Source organism: Toxoplasma gondii, chromosome XII, assembly GCF_000006565.2.
Source record: "Toxoplasma gondii ME49 chromosome XII, whole genome shotgun sequence".
NCBI lineage: Eukaryota > Apicomplexa > Conoidasida > Eucoccidiorida > Sarcocystidae > Toxoplasma > Toxoplasma gondii.
The window spans coordinates 3,284,661-3,306,439 of record NC_031480.1 but is presented as its reverse complement, the minus strand read 5'-3'; the positions used below and the strand labels follow the sequence as shown (position 1 = coordinate 3,306,439).

Here is a 21,779-nt window from a genome sequence, read left to right as displayed (position 1 = left end):
CAAGTTGGCAAGATCGATAGGAGAAGAAGAGTGAAAGATCTCTGTTTGAAACAGTCTCGTGTTGGGTCGCCGCCATAGGGGTCGACAGTTCCGTTTACAAACAGGTTTGGCGTGATGATCTGCGTTTTCCACGATTCGCCCCCCTCCCTCCTCCCCCTCCCCTCCCTCGGTTGCGCAGCGGCAGGACACAACCATTTTCCCTCCTTTGTTCCACTGAAAAAAGTCCAAACATGGTGTTGTTGCTGCGTTGAGTAAGAATACACCTTTTACTGTCGCGCAGATGTGTGCACCAGATGTTGTTGTCGGTGCTCGACCGGATAGTTCGGTCTTCTGTCTTGTCGCAGCTGTCGAGCTCGCGGCCTCCCGACGTTCCTCCGTCACGTCTCTTCTTGCGTCTGTACGCTTGTGCGTCTTCCTTGCTCTCTCCAGCTGAGTCGGCTTTATTTCCTACGCTGCGACCTTGCCTGCAAAGAGCCGTTGCCTTGGGTCGTTTTCTCGATTGATCGTTGCAGATCCCTCTTCGTTCTGGCCATGTGCAATCTGACGCGTTCGGATGAACGACGCGTCCTCCTGCCCACCCCCTTGTTTCGGTCCGCGCGTCCGCGCGTTTTCTCCCGCCTCTGTTTTCACTTTTCTCTGGTGTTTCTGCTTGTGCAACCGTTCTGCAAGGACGGCGCAGCAAAGAAGATCATCAAGTATCGATGTCCACTTCGTTTGCCTTGTTTTTTCGCTCTCTTTGTTTTTTCGTTCCACTTCCCCTCGAAACTTGCCAAAAATATAAAGCTCGGCAAAAAGCTGGCACAACTTGCATGCTTGGCCTGCGGCGGGGGAAGTTCCTTTGGGCCCCGTGTCCCATGGCCTGCGAAACGCAGCCAATTTGCCGTCAGTTCGCTGACCAGAACGAATAAAAATAATGGCTGGGGCATCTCACTTTGACCCGGCGGTACACACCCCTGCCTCGGCTGCTGTCTAGACGCAAACGTCGTTGTTCCCTCTGAGCGATACAGATTCACCTGCTTCCGCCTCGACTTCTGCCTCGACGCCTCAGTTCTGTGCTTGGGCGGTCTGCTTCTCTTTCCGAGCGTTCTTCCCTCCTCGACCATGTCTTCTCCGAGGCACAGGCGAGGCTGGCGGCGGCGCAGCTCTCGCGACTCCAACTTGTCAGATTCGTTCGCTTCTGAACGGAACTGTCTCACCTCTCCTGCGGGAGAAAACGCTGGACAGGTTGAAGCCACCACTGCTCCGAAACCGGATGCCTTTGTTTCTCCCTCTATTAGCGACCGTCCTCTGCTCCGACGCGGTTCCCAGGAGCCTGACGGTCTCGCGGCCCCCATGTCGCCAAGAGAACGTCCCTGCGCTTGCTCGTCCTCCTTGTCTCCTTGCTCGTCTTCAGATTTAGCGACCTGCAGACGACGCTCAGTCCGTGGTAACGCAAGTAACGCGCCAGGAGATTCCGATTTGTCTGATCCTTTGTGTGAGGCTGCGGATGAAAGCGGCACCCAAGAAAGACTCCACAGCAAGACTGCAGAGCAGCGCTCTTCACTTGCCCTCTCTGCTTCCTCGTGCTCGGAGTCCGACTCCGATCTGTCCGATGGCCCTCCGTCTCCCCGTCCGCCTGCGAGCGTCCCTCGCTCTCCTTCCTCTTGGGCGCCGACCCAGTCGCGCGTCTCTTCCTGGCTCGCGGACGCGAGATGGGAGAAGAAACTGAAGGAAGACAGCATCGTGCGAACAAGCCCAGAGGCCGACGCCTTGTCCAGGTCCAGCAGCTTCGTCTTTGTCAACGCCGAGTTGTGTGCCGAGGTAGCTGCGCGAATTCGCAGAGCGCAAGAGCGCGCGAAGCGCCTCGCGAGCTGTGGCGACGAGTCTGAGCGCGATGAAGCTCCAGACTGTCGGAAGAGTCGCGCTGAGACTCCCGCTGAGGCTCACGACTCCGAGTCCGAAGAAGAGATCTCTCCACGCCTCCAAACGGATGAGAGAGAAGATCAGAGCCCAGCAACAGAGGCAGCAGGGCCTTCGCTCTCCTCTTCTGCCTCCGTTTCGCCTCCCCTGAAACGCAGCTCTGGCGCAGAACGCCCGTCCGAAACGTCCTGCCATGGGGACTCTTCTCCCTTGCCCACACTGTCTTCTTCTTTGAAGGAACAGACATTTTCGGCCGGTGGCCTCACGACTTCGTCAAAAGCGATCCCGCCGGGTCCTCCATCGGAGGCTCGTCCTTTTCTGGCTTCTGTCTCCTCCGAGGTGTCTCCGTCACCCTCTTGTGCGACGATCGAGTTGCCTGTCTCTCGCGACCGCCCCGGCGGGGATTTCACCCTCGTCCCTCCAGTCGGTGAAGTCACTACGCTCCCTGCGGTTCTCTCCTCTCAGCCTTCTCCTGCTTCGCCGGCGCACCGGCGAGACGCCTTCTCCTCCTGGTCTCGACAGTTTGTGTCTTCTCCCGAGGGCGTTTCTGGCTCGTCTTCTCCCGCTGCTGTGAGGTCCTCAACGTCTCCGCAGCCGTGGTGCGGCTCTGAGGCGTCCCCCGCCACCGGGGCCTCTTTTCTCTCCTCCGTCTTCTCCTTTCTGCCTCTCCCCATGTTTCAGGAGGCTACAGTTCACCAGGCCGAGCGCCAAGGGCGATCCATCAAATCGCGCGGATCCCAGGCGAGAGCCTCTCTGCAGGGAGGCTTCGATTCCGTGCAAAGAAGCAGGCGGGACAGCACTCGCCGAGGCGATGAGAGATGTGAAGGACTTCGTTCCTATGACGATGAGAGCGATACCTCGTCGTATCTGGACGCGTCCAGACGTCCCGGCTGTCAAAAGGAGGTCACGACGTTTCTCTCAGATCTGTATCAACAGACGCAGAGACGAAGTCCCCTCCCTTTCCAACTGTTTCTGCGCAGGAGCACCTCGCTGTTCTGCACCTGTTGGGGCGTACTCCTCGTCGTCCTCGGCCTCGGCGTCCTCTACCTCTCCGGAAAGAGCCAAGAGTTCGTTGTTCCGTACGAAAGCGGCATGACGACGACTTCGGTTTTCCAAGTTCCGGAACACTTGGAAGCCCCCGTCTTCGTCTACTACAGAATCACGGACTTTTACGGGAACTACCGACCTTACCTCAAAGACGGACCTGAATCCGTCAGCACCAGCTACAAGTGTGACAGTAAGAGCGGGGACAGGCGAAGGATGACCGCAGACACAGAGACGAGAGCGCAGAGGAGCAAACGACACAGAGGAGAGAAACAGAAACGAGAGACAGAGGGAGAGGTGAAAGGGCTTAGAAGAAGGTGCAGGAGAGAGAGGGGGAGAGGACATGAGAGGACATGCGTGCGATGCGGTGCGTTGCGTTGCACTGTCGTGGAGGGGAGATGGATTCAGTGAATAGTGGGGAAGAGACGTCGCAGAGTCTCCCTTGAATGAGACACAAGAGCCGAGACTAGAGGGGATCGCGAGGCCGAGTGCATGTCACCTCTTCTAACTTTGCTAAAGTCACACACATTCAGTGTCGTAGGCCCGACGCTGTCTCTTCTTCGATTCGACCTGTCCAGTTACGCTTTGCGGACGCGTTGTTGCCTTTGGTCTCAGTCTCTCCCAGTCCCCCGAAAGAATCTCTGAATGCTCACCGTTGTCCCAGTGTTGTGCCTCTTTGCTCCTTTTTCTCTCCAGTTATCCTCTCGCAGCGAGAGGCTCTCGACTTCCGCACATTCAATGGGGTCCTCACTCTGCCCACGCTGCGCAGGAGCATCGATGGAAAGCCGATCCCCGAAGACAGTCCTCGCGCCTTCCCCTGCGGTCTCCAGAGTCTGTCGCTGTTCAACGACAAGTTTTCCGTCCACCGCGTCGTCGCGAACTACGCCGAAGAGGATCTGTCCATCTCCACAGACGACATCGCTTACCACTGGGACTTCACCCGCTTCATGGTACGCGCGGGGCTGTGAAAACGAATAGGATTCCAGAGACGGAGAACCACCAGCCGTTTTGAGACACTCAGTGCAAAAGCGAAACACTGGTGAGAGATAGGTACTGTAGAAGCGGAACGCCTTTTGTTAAGGGACTTGCTGTTAAGCAGAAATAACGTTGAGGTAAGTGTCATGTAAAGTCAAGAATGGCGCGGCTAGGAAACGAACGGTAGATGTAGGACTGAATCCACGTCAGAGACTAACGAAGAGCAGCCTGACGCATGCGCTTCTCTCTCCAGTTCCGTGCTTCGGGCCTTTTTTGATTTCCAGAAACGCTTTGCATTTGCGTCGGTTTTGTCTTTTCACACAGCTACGTGGTCCTCTTCTGGAACTTGACTGGCACCTATAAAGCCTTTTTCCGATTCTCGTCTCCAGGACTGGTGTTCTCCCCGGTCGTCTCGCGTTTTTCTTTTTTCGCCGTCGTTGTGAATCGTCAGTTTTCGTTTTCTCAGCGTCGTGTTTCATTCTGAGACTGGGACAGGTCGGATCTCCACTGCGTTTCCATGTTTCACTTTCTCAGGTGCGTAATTCAACTTGGGAGAAGCTGGATGCCATGCCGTGGATCCTGCCGAGCGATGACCGCTTCCGCGTCTGGCTTCATCCCCCCTTTACTCCTTCCTTTCAGAAACTCTACGGGGTCATCAATACCTCCCTCGAACCGGACAATTCGTATTTCCTACGATTCTCTGAATCTCGTGAGTGTGAAAGAGGAGAACGCAATACGCAAGCTGAAGCGAGAGAAAGATCCGAGGCAACGAGAGAGCGACAAGAAACGCAGCAAATGAGAGCTGAGAGAGAGAGACGCGCTCAAAGAGAGCGAAACACGCAAGGCAGGATTTCTCGTGTACCGATTCGTTCGTTTGTAGCCTTCTGGAAGCACAGGCCAGCCGCTCTGGGAGTTGACGTCTGTGTGCATGCCGTCTGGAGCTTCGAAGTTGAGTCGGGCAACCTGAACTCGACTGCTTCCGTTGCTTCGGAAAAACGCGATTGAGCCTTTCAGGGCCGCACGGGGATTCTGAGATTGTCGCTTTCCGTCTCAAAGGCAAAAAAAGGCTCTGTGTCTTTCGTTCGAGTGGAAACGAAGCCCAAGCATTCGGGACTTCGCAATCGAGGATTGTTTCGTCGCGCTTCTCTCAGTCTCTCGCCACTTGACTTGGGTGTATCGACAGACCGGGACTGTGTAAAAAAGTCGCAGAACCTTCCTGTTGATGAGCTGTAAGCTGTGTAGAAGTACCTGGAGTTCACTGAGCATCTGCAGAGTCTGACCTAAAGCCTGTCTTTTTCTTCCTCGCGGCCAGACGCACAACCTGTCGCGCCGTCGATGTCTCTCGAGCGCTCCACCCGTGCATGCAGAGAACGTTTGTCGAGTCCGTTTCCACCGTTTGCCCGTTCCTCACTCTTTGCTGCTTTCGGCACTCTGCAGAATGGCCAGCAGAGCAGTGGCAAGCGACGAAGGCGATCGTTTTTGTCTCGCTCGCTCCCGTCATCGGTGGAGCGAACTATCCTCTCGCCTACGCGTGCCTCGCGACAGGTGAGAACTGCATGCGTTCAAAAGGGCATTGCATGCGTCGACTTCTTCGAAGACTGGGGCATTCAAAACGAGCTTCTCGACAGGAAACGAAGGGGGAGCCGGAGCGCGTTTTTGGCTTTTTACTGTGCTTCTTTGCGAGGGAATGGGGGGGGGGGGAGGGGACTTTGAATTACAGGAGCACTGACGCGGTGTGCAGAATGTTCTTGACTGTTATGAAGTCACTTCCTTTAAAGTGCACTATTTTTCGTATTTTTCCATAATATAGAAATTCACAGGGAAGAGGGTGAATGACAAGAGTCTAAGCAAGGCGTTGAGATGCGTTTCTCTTCTTCATACGCTTTGACGGGTCGCAGGTTCGTAGTCTCTGTGGGTGGGAGGATTTGCTTTCGCGATTACGTTTGACTTTCTCGCTCCAGAAATACAAGACAACACACAATAGGGGAGGGAGTCGGCAGTGCAACAGAGAAACTCTCAAAGAACTGCAGGCGCAAGAGATTGGGAGACAGACATCTGCACAGAGAAACTCGATATACTTGCAGTGCAGGCTGAGTCATAGATATACAGGCAACATAGATGCAAAAATATGCAGCTCCATGTATAGAGCGAAAAACTAGAGAGTTGTAGGGGTGGTAAGGCCTTCTTCCGTGTGTGCTTCGCCTGGCTGCGTAGCCTTGCTCTCCACTGTAACTTTCGCTTTTTTCTTCCGGTGCTTCCCTGTTGTCTTCAGGCGGTTTCTGCCTACTAGGAGTGATTCTATTGTGGCTTTTCTACTGGTGCGGCCTTACCTTCACGAGTCGAACAGGTGAGGAAGGAGCAGGATCTGTTCTTTCGAGTTCACTCCTCTTTTCTTCAGTTTTCTTTCAATGGCTTATCGCCGACCTCGTCTTTTGCTTCCTGACACAAACATGGCCTGCAGGCGTTCACATTTCTCCCTGTGCTTCTGTCACCGCCCGCGCCTACTCGTGTCTCTGTGTGTTCATCCATGTCTGCTCTCATTGTTTTTATTCATCTCGTCCGTGTATCTCGTTTGTCCTCTTTGTGCAATTTACATCCTTCTACCTCCGCGTCTTTCTTTGCCTGTCGGACGAGAATTGTTCTGCCCGTGAGTTTCGTGCTCTGCATTCGTCTGTTCAGTGAGGGAGACGGACATGGAGTCGGTGATACGTCAGGCCGAGGGAGACGGTAAGCGCGAACGGAGAAGAGCGAACAGAAAGTCAAGATTCTTTACTCTCGTGGTATGCATTTCTTAGAGTCTCTCAGTGGATTTGTCGATGGACAAAAGGGGATCCTTGTAAAGACCAGTGCTCCTTTTTCGTTGCGTGGATATCTGGCCGTCTGTCAGTGGAGAAGTCAGAGGCGAGGAACGGTTTTCTACAGCGACCGCTGCGCCGTCTCCCTTTTTTCCTTTCTCGGAGGTCGGAAACTATGATCTGCAACGCCTCTGCTCCGTCTTTTGCCTCATGCTGTGTCACAGTTAGCCGCCTGTTTGTTCCAATGCATGCAGATGGCGTGGATCTCCCGGGAGCCGGGCATGGTGGGGGCCTGGAGGGACCAGCCTCCCCGCAGGCCGCGGGCCGTGGAGGCCGCGCGATTTCCGGGGGCGACGTCGCTGCGGCGGCGCCGTTTGTGGCGCGGAATTTTCCTGAGCCGATTGCATGCGTCTGTCCTTTCCACTGTCCGTGGCCGGAAGGCGGGAAGAAGAAGGAACGGCGGGAGAGGCTGCGGGGAGAGGGTAAAGATCCCCTGCTTCAGCTGCCGCCGGCTGGCCTCGGGACGCGCAAGAAGCTGCAGAAGCGAGCGTCGAACGCCTCCGCCGCGGCGTCTGGCGAGGAGACCAGTCAGGCGCTGAACTCCGCCGAAGAAAACGTCTCCGAGTCGAGTTTCCCCTCTGGGGGGGCTCAGGGACCTGTCTTCCAAGTCGAGCCTGTGGAGGAGACGCGCGAGCCAGAACGCGACCGTCCACCCATGCTCATGTCTTGCCTCTCTGAGTTTCCTCAAGAGAGCGAAGTGGAGCCTGCTGAGAGGATGGAGAAAGAGGAGAACGAGGCGCGACCGCGGGGCATCCTCGCGATCGAAGAGTCCGACGGAACTGCAGGCGACGCCCTGGAGGATCCTGCTCTAGGCGAGTAACGAACGGCGGAGACACATGGACCGGCTCTGGAAATTGGGAAGTCCAGAGAATCCGAGAGGCGCTGTCCACGCCGCTCGAGAAAGCAACGACCCACAGCGTCCAACGGGTCGTAGGAAGAAACGAGACAAACGACGGACGCGGAGACGCAGGAAAGAAACAGACGAATGCCAAAAAAGAGAGAAAGCGCGTTCGTCACACCCCAAAAGACGTCGTATAGAGTCGCCGTTTGTCGCCGGAGGACGCGACTGCGATCGCGAAGTGAAGAACGCGGTTTCCCCGATAGGAACTTTCCTTTTTTCATAATGGGTCTCTGGGGTTCCGATGGGGAGGCGGCCAGTTCTCAGCCCCCGTGCATGCAATCTTGTTTCAATCCGAGAGTGACACGCAGAGGGTCTCTTTCCGTGAAAAGCAGAGATGCACTGTCCCTCGAGGCGCAGAATTATTTGATCTCTTGAATTCTCAAAAGTGACTTCTGTTCTCTGGTCGTCGTCCACTCTCGATCTCCGTAAATGTACAAACTGGGGGTGCTCTCGGTGACTGCTGCGGAACGATGCCTCAAAACGTACCTACGAATATATATATATATATATATGTATATATATATGTATTTATATATATATGTATATATATATATATGTATATTTATGTCCGTGTTTGTTTCCTGCTGCATGTGGGGCATTTACTTCTGAATGTGTACTTGCGTGGATCTCTCGAGCTCTGTGTCAGTGCGTGTACATGCCTCCAAGAAAATGTACGTAGGCTGCATGTTTCTGTCGATGACGAAGGAGCCGAAAAGGCTCCCGTCGTTCGACGGAACGCAGGAGCGTCCGCGGCAGCTGCGCCACGGATGCTGAAGGCCGCGAGGGTCTGGGGCTTCCTTCACTCAGAGACTCCACAGGATGTCAATTTGCCCCCAAAGTGTAAAAAAACATGCACGCAACCTCGAGTACAAAGCAATAAAGACACACACACACACACTTGCAATTGGAGCGTCTCACCTCTATTTATGCATGTTCAGCAGAAGAGAAAACGCTGGTGGTTTTTTACGTTCCCGGGGGGGGGGGGGGGAGCAGGGTCCAGACGCCAGATTCGAGGCATGTTTCGATCGCGTTTCTTCAACGCGTTACATGCTGAGCACACACAGACACCGATGTCAAGTTCCTGTCTTTTCGTCGATGTGTCATTTGCACTAATTGAGGACATGAGTGAATCGCAAAATGTCTTTTCTTGCGATGACGCCGTAGCCTCTTTCTCAAAAGTTGTCTCGCTCTATCTCGCTAAGCGTGTCTGTCTCGAGCTCTCCAGTTCCCTCTTTGTCGATCTCCAACTCTATCCATCTGTATCTTCCCCTCTATCCTTCCCTTGCTATCTCTCTCAATGTCGCCGTCTTTGTCCTCGTATCTCGAGCTCTTGGTCCTTCTGTGTCTAGCTCTTAATCCTTTTATCTGTAACTTTATAGCCTTCTCTCTGCAGCTGTCGAATTCTTTTTTCTCTTTTCCTCTCGCCGTCGAGCGTTCTCTCTGTATTCTTTGCTGCACTTTCTGGGCTGTCCCCTCTTCAGAAGGAGATAGCAGGTAGATGGAGAGGATATGTCGGTTTCACGGCCGAGATGGGCGGTGGATTTCTGAAGAGATTTTCCTGGGAGTCTGGACAGGGAATATCTCTGAAAAGTTTCAAAGGCAACAGTTCATGAAACTTCCTCGCTTTTTGCGGAGCCACGCAAACGGGGACAGGCAGAGGCCGGAGAAAGAAAAGCTCCACAAAAAGAAAACAGGAAAAGGACGAAACAGGAAAAAGAACAGAGGTAATCGGAGAGGGGGCAAGCAGACACGTGAGGAACGCGACGACAGAAGCGTACCGCAAATCTCTGGAAAAAAGTGCAATCGCCCTGTCGCTGGCAGCCAGCGTACAAAAAAACATCCGAGTGCGGTCAGAAGCGAGTCCTCTTCCCACCCGAGTCTTCCTCTCTTTATCTCGCCTTCCTCAAAGAGCAGCTGCGTCGACCTCCTACTCACTCTGTCCGCCCCCTATACTCATCCATATAGAGAGAGATGAGTGTGCCGATACATGCATAGATTAGCTGCCTTGCCATTTACCAAGCCCAGGCACCGTGTAGAAAGATACACGACGACCCCCGTTCTTTTTCTGGATTTTCGCACCATGACCCTCTACATGTCCATCCACATCAACTTCCGCCTGTCTACATCCCACAGCATCCATACATTTATATCCATATATATATATAGAGAGAGAGAGAGACATATCTATATACAGATATAGATATATATATATCCTCTGGGAGTCTAGACACAAATACACGCTAGCATATATATATATATATACATATATATACAGATATATATACAGATATATATATATATATATACAGATATATATATATATACAGATATATGTATGTGTTGAACAGGTCGCTTTTGTCTTGCAGGATTTTGTGTGTGGTTGGAAGTGTCAGGTGTTTGAAATGGTTCGATTTTCATCGTTTTTTTTTGGAGAGGAATTCCATTTCCTGGGTTTTCCCCTGCAAGAGTTCGAGTTCGCGCCTTAGCATTTCGGCCTCGCTTTTTCGCTCATCGAGAGCCTGTTCTAAGTACGTGGTGTACGTCGCGAGCTTCCGTTGCTCGACGAAGAGGTTGTTCTTGTAGACAGCTAGCCGGTGGCTGAGATGTTCCTCCTGCTGCTGCACTTCCTTGGCGAGAGCCGACAGTTGTTCGAAGTATTTCTTCTCCGTCTGCTGCACAAAGGCGACTTTTTCCGACCCCGCGAGTTCCAGCTGCATGCAGAGCCTGCGGAAGAGGTCGGAGAACTCTCCCGCTTCAACGACCGCCCATTCGCGCACCTTCGGCGCGAGCTTCGTCCACTGCTCGTCTGTGAGTTGCGTCGTCATTGTCTCCTTGGGAGCTTCAAACGTTTTCACTGGGCGCTTCCGCATCTCGCGAGCCTGGTCGTCGAACGCTCGCACGGCTGCGAACTCATCCAGAGACTCTTCGTCGTCACCCTTCATGCCTGGAGCTGGAGCCGTCCCTGCCGGCGCAGGCGAAGGAGACGAAGGCGACTGAGAAGGAGGGACAGGCTGCGCCTCGAACTGACACACGAGTTCCTTGAAGAAGACTTTGATGCTCTGGCCGAGCGTTCGGGGCGCGCGACCGAGGAGAGCGTCGGCCGTTTCGACCTCTCCGAGGCGAAAGGCGAAGGACCGAAGGAGGATGGAAAGGAAGAGAGCGAGGAACACGAGGTTCACGAGGAAGAGCACAGGGTAGAGGAATATGGCAGCGACGGCGTTGTTTGCGGCGAAGAGGTCCGCGAGCGGCATGTAGCCAACCAGGAGGAGAAAACTGGAGACGAAGGACGCACGGACGGAGGCGAATCCCGAGACGACAGTCCCGAAGGAAAGGTAACATGTGAACGCGAGGCCCACATAGACGGCGACGAGCGCGCAAAACATAAACAGGAGGTGATACGAAGCTTCGACGACGGTGAAGAACAAGACGACCATCCGCTTCCGCTTCTCGAACAGACGCAGAGTCCGCATGAACGCCAAAATCACCACACCCCCGCTCAACTGGCCATACACCTCGAGCATGGACTGCGCCTTACTCACCGAGGAGAAAAACGAATTCAACTCAGGGTACAACTGCGCGCCACCGACTGTCGCAGACAACGCCCGTGCAACACCTCCAGCCTCCGGAGAGGGTGACGAAGAAGAGGAAGAAGAGGAGGAAGAGGAAGAAGACGAAGAAGAGGAGGAAGAGGAAGAAGAGTCGGAACCGATAGCGTAGCCGATCCCCGAGGTAGTGAAGTAGATCTTTTGGACGTCATGGAACGCATAGGCCATCCAAAAGATGATGGCGACGAGGAAGAGAAGAAGGAGAATGAGATCCAACAGGTTGAATAGGTTTTCGAAGAAGAAGAGAAGAAAACGAAAGCAGAATGTCCGAGCCCCGCAGTGCTTGAGCGGGTCATCGCGGAAAAACTTGTACAGCGCGAAGAGTCCACCGCACAAGAAGAACATGAGCATCAAAGCGATGAAGGATTGAAGAATCAGTGGTACGCCGCCGTGCTGCGAGTCGTACGGACGCAGCTGAACACCAAGAAAGACACAATGGAAGTTCAACAGATGCTGAGAAAGAGAAAAAGCGATCGACATCATGCACTCACGAGGCTGAAGGAGAGCGAAGAAGAAACCACAAACGGAAGCGCAGGAGACAAAGTTGCAAGAAGAGACAGATGAGGAAGACGAGAGACAGAAGAGAGATACGCAAACTAAAGGAAGGAGAGAGCAGGAAAACAGGGTGGCAATGTGAAGCGCGGAGAGAGCCGTAAGGCGACGCAAACGAATCGGAAAGATTTAGGGAAGGTCGCAAAACGAGGAACAAGAGACTGACGAGTGGTACCCGAACAGCGGCACCGAGTGAGAATCGAGATCCTAGAAGGCCTGTCTTGCCAACATCCTCTTATGCGCTCTTCAGTCTTTTTCCAGGCTCTCTTTTTCACTCTTTCAGCTTCAGATGTCTTTTATTACAAAGCCTTCAGAACATTTCACGAATGGAGAACAGAACTCCAGCGAAACGGAGCATATCCTCAGACATTTATCATCTCCACATTTACTCACACTCACACAATACCTCTCTCTCTCTCTCCGCGCCGATACACGCAGCAGCCTTCATATACATGCAAACACACATGCACGCATATGCATACATATAGATAGATATGAATGTATGTTCGAGTGGATTTGTGTGGAGATGCGGATTCATATATAAAATATCTATAGATGAGTTTCTCTCCCTCTGTCTGCGTGCGAGTGCTGCAACAGAGTCTGAGGCAAGTGCACTGTCGCTGGTCCACTTGGTCAATCTGTGAGCGGAAGGCTTTCACATCTCTCGAAGAAGGATATCTTCCACTAGACAAAAGATTCGCGAGTGTCTCGCTCGAGAACTCGCAGCTCGTCGCTTTGAGAAGCATGAAGCCGGCCTCTACAGTGGCCTTCTTTTAGCAGATCGCGCGGAGCTCTGGGGTCCTTACCACCATGCTCGGAACGTTGAGAGTCGTTTTGACGGTGCCTCCAGAGGAGATTTCAAACACCAGCGAGGTGAGGGAGAGCTGGTTCCTCGACGAGAAGTTGCTGTAGAAGAGGAAGGAAATCTCCAGCGAGTTGCACACGCTGCGAACGATTTTCTGACTCTCCAACGACTGGAGCGCAGTGAGGAGTGCCTCCTCTGTCCAGGACGCGTCGAGAAACAAGTCGAATGTGTGGGACGTCGCGGCAACAAATTGCATCTCTGTAGGGTACGTCGAGGCAGAGGAGAGATGCACTCGCAAACGAACCGAGTACGGCAGAGGCAACGTCGCCCAGGAGTTCACCACGAAAGGTCGCGACCCGCCACCTGACGAAGGAGGAGACGCAGAGCTAAAAGACAGTCAGAAAAAGTGAGAGTCCAACGGTGCACGGAAACAGAGAATGGACCAGATCAAAGAAGACAGAAGGACGCGACGAAAGACGCATGCATTCCTGGAAGTGAGAGCATGCTTGCAGACGCATCTAGCGGATCGTTGCAGTGGCCGACCTCGTGACCACAACCTTCTCGCCACCCCAAGCCATGCATCGATCGCTCTGAAAATGCACTGGACCGTCTGGCAAAGAAAGACATTTGTGAAGAAATACAAAGGAAACAGGCATGTGCACACTTTCACACACTTCGGCCCCAGTAATACCCCTAGCCATACCGATGCATGCGTATGCGTACACAGATGCATCAACTCAGACAGACGTGTGAACGCGGAGAGACAAAGAAAATACAGATGACCGCTGACACACATACATACACATCTATACAGAAATGTACATGAACACCAATATCTAATACATCCATATAAGCATTCACATACATAAGCATACATACATAAGCATACATACATAAGCATACATGTATAAGCACACGTGCATAAGCATACATAAACATATATATATATATATATAAAGACAATAAATATGAACCTACCATCTGAAGTGGTGGCGTCCGTGGCGAAGATTTGCGACCAAAAGTCTGCAGGAGTCGTCTTCCGGAGGAAGAAGAAAAGTCCATGTTCAGAGCCGAGCCATGCATGCAGATCCTCGACGCTCTGAATGGCAGAGAACGAGCGCGGTGGCGCCAACACCGTCAACGTCAGAGGCTTCAGTCCTGTAGGAAAAAGGAGGAAATGTCTTAAAAGAAAATTCAAAAGGCGACCCAACCGCACCTCCATCACTCCCCCCATGCAGCCACAGTGAAATGACCATACATCTACATGCAAGAAAACAAAAACATCGACGTCTACATGTACGCGTACTTATGAATGCATTGCGTGTACATTCTTTCACCTATACATACATACATGCCCACATATGCATAAATATATATATATATAAATATATATATTTTTTTTTGTATGTGACTGAGTAGGCATGCTTCCAAGGATACGTGTCTGTGTGCGTTTTTGAGTAACTCCTGCTTCCAGGAATACCTGTATACAAATATGTATATGTATTTTTAAGTATGTTTACTGGATGAGAAGCACACAAGAGACAAGGGGAGAGAAAAGCCGTGAATTCTCAAAAGCATCTCTGAGTTCTCTCTTTGTTGCAGAGAGTCGACAGCCGTTTGCATGCACGACGAAGGCCTGAAGGCCCCCCCACGCATCCGTCTGCCGTCCGTCAAACGTCCGAGACAGATTTCGACGTAACTGTTTTTCCGATCTCTCTGTCATCCCAAGTTGAATGTAATTGAACTGTTTGGAAAAGCGCCCCCTCTGCAGTTTGTCCACTTGCAGAACTCGGAAACGCACAAGAAGCCAAAGGGGGCAGAGTGCACGGAGGTCGAGAAGGGGGCAGTTTTCTTGCCTCTCTCGAACGTTATGAAAGGGCGTTTAGAGGACTCCTACGCAGATGAAAGAGGCGAACGATGACCAGCGCTACGCGCGACGCCTCACGGTCGACAAGAAACATCCACTCGTGGTGGGTAGGCGGGCAAGTGACGTTTCAACCAGTCAGTCCGAAAAACTCTGTTGACGCATATACGAGTGGATGTATGCACTCCCTCATCTTCCCTCCACCTGCAGCAAGTTAGCCTCCATCATGCGAGTTGAGTAAATGTCTGTTTGACTTGAATTCACATCGGGCAAGCGCCTGTCTGGAAAGGATTCGTGACACAGACCCTTTTCTCACCGAGAACCTGGTCGTCAAAGACGAAGGTCTGCGGAGCAACTGTCCAGGTTGTGCGCCTCAGCGCAGCGTCGACGGAGTTGCGGAGATCGAGAGAGGCGGTGACCATCAACTGCCAGCTGAGGAGGAGAACTAGAACGACGAGAAACGCCACACATGTCATCTTGTGCCAAGAGGTCTCGCGGTCCTGCGCCTGCTGATACTGGACGACCCGATGAATCTAAAAAAAACACAGAGAAAAGGGAAGCCGAAGTGTGTGGAACGAAGCCGAGGGCGAAAGCGAAGAGCAAACAGCGAGCAGAAGAGAGGCGAAGAGAAAAAGAAGAAGAAGAAGGAGAAGAAGAAGGAGGAGAAAAGGAAACAGACCAAAAGGGGAGAGAAGAAAGAAGAGACAACTCGTTCTTTCCTGTGCAAGGGTCGCAGAGGGAAGCCTGGATCGAGAGAGCGAACCTTGTCGAGTTCCGGCATTTGTGGAGTCAGGTTTGTAGTGTTTTGCATGTAATAATACTCCTCTGGATTGATCCACCCGTCCTGCATCGCCGCATTTGCTGCCTGGGAGGAGCTGTCACCCCACGCCCCGTACATTTGTTGGTATTCACCTGAAAGAAAACAACAAAGACTCAACGAAGACTCCTGAGAAGCAGAACGTCACGGTGATAAAGACATCTCGAGGCCACCGTCGACATATCCACCTGACACTGAATCGCGTCTTCTCGATACGAACTCGAAACAGCAAAACGCAATGCTTCGTTCATATATATATATATATATATATATTTGGATATGATACGCAGACACATATATATCGATAGACAGGTATGTATGTATATGAATATATATATATATATATATATATATAACTTTATTTGTTTATGGACATATGCATGTAAATACGGATGTTTGGGCACACATTCTGACGACGTCGAAGCATCTGTGCATTCGCACTTGCAGAGCGATGTCGATTCGAAAAACGCGTCCACGCCCCTACGGCTGTATCAGGGGATCTTGACTCCGCAGGTGTGCCTTGTCCATGTTTGTCTTACTCCATGCATGCGGGTCGATCCAGCCTTCTTTCGTGTATGGATTGGGGAGCCCCATGGACAACCACATCCACGCAGGATATCGAGGAACGCCGTCCACGTCGTTTTCTTCCTTTTCCGTTTCGGAGTCTTCGGAGGCGATGTCCACGATCCTCTCTTTCGACTTCATCGAAGCGAGACTGCTCTCCAACTGCTTGCGGACGGCGGAGAGTCCGTGGATCCAGCGCTCCAAACGGGTTGGCTTGAACTGCAGAGACACGCGAGACCGAGCCGAAGGGCATGCGCAAAGCAGGGAAAAGAGATCCTTCCGCTGTTCTTCAAAAGCCAAAAAAGAACCAAAACGACCAGGCGGAAACGGGATCAACGCGGGTCCCTTCTCACTGCATCCACTCGCGGTCCAAGCATCTGGAGCTTTGCTCGTTCACAGAGTCAAACGCGAAACTCGAACAGAGAGGTAGGCACAGAGAGAGAGAGTGAGAGAGTGATGAAGAGACAGTGTGAGATGGAAACGCGAGTCAAATCGCATCCTTTCGGCGTACCTCACTCTCCTGCTTTTTTCTCTTTTTCATCGCCTTCTCCACCTCCTCCGCGCACAACTCGTAGATCTTGAGGATGAGAGCGATGAGGATGTTGAAACAGAGAAAAGAGAACATGATGAAGAGGGGACCGAAATAAAGGCCTGCAAAAACACGGTGATTCGCCACGATGTCGTAAACGTCGAAATTCCCCACTGTGCCTCCCAGCAGGAAAGCCGCCGACGCAGTCAAGCTGAAAAACCAACCGAGACACAAAACGCAGAAATCGACCGGATTTCACAACATTCAAAGTAGATAGATCGATAGAAAGGCACATAGATAGATATGCATATTTCAGTAAATAATCGTGTACTCGATAAAGTTTAATGCATGTGAAAGTGCATATGTTTTTGTGCATGTGCGTATTGCGACGGATGAAGATGAAGGCAAGGCGACACAGAGGCAGAGCAGCTTCCGGGGCAGAACGTCGAGCTCATCTAAACAGACCTGTGGAGTTCTCCTTTTCCCTTTGTGTCTTTGTGCGCATATGAAACTGCAGAGCACCATGCAAAGCCTCAGGTCTAGGACTGAGGGGGGGAGACCCTCGGAGGCGCGGAGAAAACGGTGGAAGACATCCAACAGGGAGACACTTGAGAGGCGCTCGAAGGCCGAGACAGAGAGACAGAAGGCGGCGGAGCGCGAGAAAAAGAAGGGCAGGACATACCTCTCGTAGAATCCTGCAAACGCGCGGTTGTCGACTCCGAAACAAATGTTTCCGATTGCGACAAACAGCAGGAGAATAACAAGCATGAAACAGATGCACATCAAGACCGGAAGAATCAGACGCTTCATGGTCCAGTTCATTGTCTTCGCTGCAGTTCCACCCCAAACTTGGAGGTACCTGAACACAAACAAAGCCAGAAGGAGCAAATGGTCCCCTGTCATTTGACTCCCAGCTGCTTTCCCTGGCTGCTCTGTGGCCCAGCGTTCGGTCTCTCCAGTCTCTCTCCCCTCTTGTGTTTCTTCTTCTCCTTCAAATTGGTCGGTTGCCCTGTCGGGTCGTCTTCACCGCTCGGGGGAACAGACAAATCCGAAGTACTGCCTTCCGCCTTCTGCGCCTCGCTCACGGCTGCTGTTTTCTCTTCCCCGCTCCGGACCTGTCGAGAGTTTGTCTGCTCTGAGTTCGTCGCACATTCAAAGCTCTAACGAAAAAGGGACTAGAATAGTCACTGAGCAGACCGACAGGACTATGACGTCATTCTGCCACTATCTGCTCCATTGTAGCGTTCCTTCTGCTCCTCCCCTCTCCTCTATCGCTCCTTCTCTATCTCTTCTTCGCCCTGCTGCCTCCCCACTTTGCCTACTGAATCGTCAAGATGCAGCTGCAGAAGATCGTGATTGCGGCGACGGTCCAAAAGAGCTGGTTCTTCGTGTGAACAGCCGCGACAGCTGCAGCTTTTTCATTGAAAGTCTCCGTGAGGTCTCCCGAGAGCCAATCGGACTGCACTGTCACTGCACCGTCTTTGCCGACCTGGCGAGACACGGTGGGGACGCCGGAGCCGAATGAGGCGAGAGCGAAAAAGAGAAACGTGAGGAGGACGAGGACAAAATGCGCGACGGCGAAACAGTTCCACCAGTCGTTGACGAAGTGACGGAGACCCTGGAGTTCGCGGACCTTCAAAAACATGCACGCCGCATACGCCACGAAAAACAGAACCGCCGCCGCCAAGCTCCCGTAACGCAAACCTGCCGAGTTCTGCCCCGCCGCAGACAGAGCCGTCTGTGACCACACTCGAACTGGAAGCAGTGTACCTACACCGGGTAAGCGCATGCGTGGAAAGAGCAAACCTTCAGAAAAGGAGTCGGAAAGGAACGACGCAGGAACGACGCAGGAACGACGCAGGAACGACGCAGGAACGCCTCAAGGAACCCACAGTCAGCTGTGTACAGAGACAAGTTTGGAAAAACAGATTTGTCGACCACATATGTGTGTTTAGGTAGACACATATACAGTTATTATAAAGAGACCTCTATATTTACAGATATGTATGTGTGCGTAAGCCTTTGCTTCTGCAGCTCGACGGCCAGACCCGTTCGGATTTTCAGAGATGTGGAGCGTTTCGCGAGACGGACTTCCGTTCGCGTTCTTTTCCGGTCGCCTTGTCGTCTCGGCGTCTGACCTGCACTGGTGAACTGGAAGGGTATGTACGTGTAGGAAGTCGAGTAGCTTTCTGGGTTGACGGACAGGAAGTCGGCGACGACCGTGACGGTCCGTCTCGACCCAATCAGGCCGTTGGGCAAGAACCACGGAGGATATCTCGACAGCGGTTGATTCTGCGACAGGTGCTGCAGCATCGTCTCGGCGTCCTCTCCGCAGATGGTCTCCGCGTACCCCCCTGTGCCCTGAAACGTTCTGCTCGAGTCAACAGGGTACGGGGTGTACGTCCACTGGAGGCGGGTGCCAGCCGCCGCAGTCCCCGCGAGCGCCTCATTGAGGCTCGTCAGCTGCAGGGAGTCTGTTCCGAGCGCTCTGGTCGGTGCCACCGAGTCGACAGGCCAAACCTCCGTGTATCCGACCTCGCTCGCGGCGTCTGTCCAGTTGAGTCTGCGCACAGTCAGGCGGACGCAGGGTCCACATATCACGTTTCTGCCCACTTTGGGGAACGTCGGCAAGCCGAAGAGGCCATGTCGCAGCCAGGAGGCGACGTCCGCCTTCGTCTGAAGAGTTCGGAGAGAAAGAAAGAGGGAGTCGGATCCCTTCACAGTCGCGGTCGTCGCGCCGGCCGTTTCGGTCGCCAACGCACTCCAGGCGTTGAAGGCCGAGCCTGAGGGGACGTCCGTCGCGGCCAGGAGGTCCTGCAGAGACGCGTTCGTCGTGTGTACGCGAGCGACTTGCGCATTCGCGGCGACAAAGAGGATGAAGGCGATGAGAAACAAAAGATGCGCGAGCGCCTCCACCACGTTCGGGCGCCTCCCCAGAATGATGTCGCCCTCGCTGACTTGGCCTGCGGCGTACTCGAAGCTGACGGGGAAGAGCCTGCGCCGAAACGCCTCGCGCTGCATGAGCGTCTTCTGACAGCGAATCACCTCGCCGACGTCCAGTTTCGACGGGTCCAGCAACTCGTTCTCTCGCTGTCTCTTCTCCCGAACTTTCTTCTGCGGGACCACCAGCTCCTCGGAAGCCGCCGCGGGCGACATCACTCTCTGGACAACCAACGGCGCTCGCGGCGCAGGCTCCGCGGTCGCTGGCGCCTCAGGCGCCGGCGCGGGTGTACAGACAGGCACGTACGGCAGCTCCCGCAGTGGCACCTCGTACGGCTTGCTCGCCGGGATCGGCTTGGGCCTGTTCACCGCCTTCGCGGACAACACCGCAGGCATCGGCTGCATCTTGGCGGAAGCGAACCCAGGCGAACTGGCAGATTTCGAAAAAAGAGATCCTTGCGCGCCGCAGCAGTGTTAGCCTCAGGACGCGAAAACAGGTGCAGCCGTCGTCGTGACCCAGTCGCATGTCTTCGTTCTCGACCAAGCTGGAGAACAACTGGAGACAGCGCTCTGTTTCTTGTTTACTTCCAGCGAGTTGCTAGGACCTCGGAAAACTTCGAAGAAACATCTGTTGCCAGATGTCCTTATAGAAGCCACAGGAGACGGAGCAGAAACGAAAACACCGTTACTCGCAGTCCGGAGACTGTCGAAACTTGGGAGGAAAGAAAAAGTGGAAGTGTGTGGAAAGGGAAAGCGGAGAAGGTGCAGAGAAAGAAGAGGAAAAGTGGGGATGAAGGTACGTGAAAATGGTGGAACGAAAAAAGAACAAACTAAATGGAAGCTGACAGGGGTTCGTGTTCGACAGAAGGAGCAAGAACTCTGTCGTTTCACGGCAGGAAGATCAAATTCTCAGACAGGAAAACGAAATCTTCGAAAAAGCCGAAAGTCGCGAGAAAACGAGGATGGCATACCATACCATCACCTGCGAGTGAAGACGCAGCGTCATGTCACATCATCTGACTGCAGCTTCGGCTTCACGAAAAAAGGAAGGAAAGTTCGAGTTTTTGCCTGCATCCTCGCGGCCTCCTGGCTGTCCGGTCCCAAGGAAATGTGCGGGGTGTGCAGCTGCCACCTCGAGGAAGTCTGCATAGTGACTTGGGTTTAAGTCGAGGGTAGCTGTTTCTGTTAGGGAAAAGGTGAGACAGATAGACAGATCAGCCAGAATCCGAGAGAGCAGGAAAGACACGGGAGCTTGCCAGCTCCCGAGAAAAAGGGGTGGACTGCCAGTTTTTCTGGACGATTGTTCATCAGCAGCTTTTTTCGACGGGTGCGGAGGAGTCAGGGAAAAACAAGGGGGAGTGGGTGTCTGTAGAAGCGGTAGAAAGGGGGTGGATTTGCGTCCAAAGTGGGGCGTGAGAAGGCAACTGGAAAAGGCGACAGGTGGAAAGCAGAAAAGAAAACGACAGAAGGGCTTCGCCACTTCGACCTGGACTGTTGTTTAAAGGATGCGACTCGACATCCGGCAGAACAGGAAACACGCCGGGTGCCTAGAAACAAGAAACCTTTGGAATTCGTGGAGCGGGAAAAAAGAGAAAAGCAATAAAGCGCACAAGTCCATCTAAGCTTGTTGGCCAGGCGGGTGCTCAGAACGAGTTTGCATCACGGTAACGAAGCGGCACCTCGCCTGGCTGTAGACACAGACCCAAAACATACTGCCTTCTGGAACAAACAGTGGCGGTACGTCTAAACGAAAGGACAGGAACTCGACGTCGAACAGCCAGCAAGACTCCCGGAGGTGGCGCCGGGAACGAGAGGTGGCGCCGACATAGCCATCTTGGAGGTCGAGTTCCACGAATGCGCTGGGTTGGGCTACGAAACAGGACACCGTTTAAAAGCAGAGAATTTGTGAAGGGGGAGATAGGCGATTCGGCTGAAACAACGGTTTCCTCGAGGAAAAAGGAATTCACAAGTCTGCATCCGACTGTCAAGGCTTCAAGAAGCGAGAAAAGCCGGCTAGCATGCACCGCTAGTAGAGCTGCTTGTCTCGACGTTTCTGACAACACCAGGACGTGTGCTCGGAGTGTTTCGCGCTACATGAGAGAGTCAAAGGAGAAGAAGCAGTGTATCTGTACGAGGAAAAGGAATCGAATGTCCGTTGGACGTCTAGAAAAGTGAAACTGGTGGTGTCGAGCAGCCAGGTTACAAAAACGCAATCCACCGGAGGACCGACGAGACCCAATTTCCTGGTCGCAGAAACGTCAGGGCATGGTCTGCTCCTTATATTCTGTCGTACTTCCACATAATTCTTTCTGGGTTGCGAGATGGCACCTATGTCCCCGCTATCGTGTTTCACACACTAAAATAGAGAAGTATTCAGCTTTCCGTTGCCGTGCTCGCCAAGCACGACACATGCCCGTCGGCAGATCGAC

At 53.0% G+C, this 21,779-nt stretch overlaps 2 protein-coding genes across 2 annotated transcripts; one reads left to right on the top strand and one right to left on the bottom strand.

The window, feature by feature from the left end:
* The first annotated feature begins 454 nt into the window (after positions 1 to 454).
* Positions 455 to 8,532, top strand: TGME49_247380 (hypothetical protein). Its single transcript, XM_018780822.1, has 7 exons — positions 455 to 3,136; positions 3,640 to 3,893; positions 4,453 to 4,627; positions 5,356 to 5,463; positions 6,191 to 6,265; positions 6,598 to 6,645; positions 6,968 to 8,532. The coding sequence occupies exons 1-7, from the start codon at positions 1,102 to 1,104 to the stop codon at positions 7,591 to 7,593; spliced, it is 3,321 nt and encodes a 1,106-aa protein (XP_018634960.1). The 5' UTR covers positions 455 to 1,101; the 3' UTR covers positions 7,594 to 8,532.
* Positions 8,533 to 10,088: 1,556 nt separating this feature from the next.
* On the bottom strand, positions 10,089 to 18,723 carry TGME49_247370 (hypothetical protein; the record flags this gene model as incomplete). Its single annotated transcript, XM_018780821.1, has 10 exons — positions 10,089 to 11,693; positions 12,638 to 12,999; positions 13,615 to 13,794; positions 14,817 to 15,033; positions 15,264 to 15,412; positions 15,857 to 16,100; positions 16,393 to 16,621; positions 17,093 to 17,269; positions 17,733 to 18,180; positions 18,549 to 18,723. 10 exons carry the CDS (start codon positions 18,721 to 18,723, stop codon positions 10,089 to 10,091), a joined length of 3,786 nt encoding a protein of 1,261 aa, XP_018634959.1.
* Between the last annotated feature and the right edge of the window lie 3,056 nt (positions 18,724 to 21,779).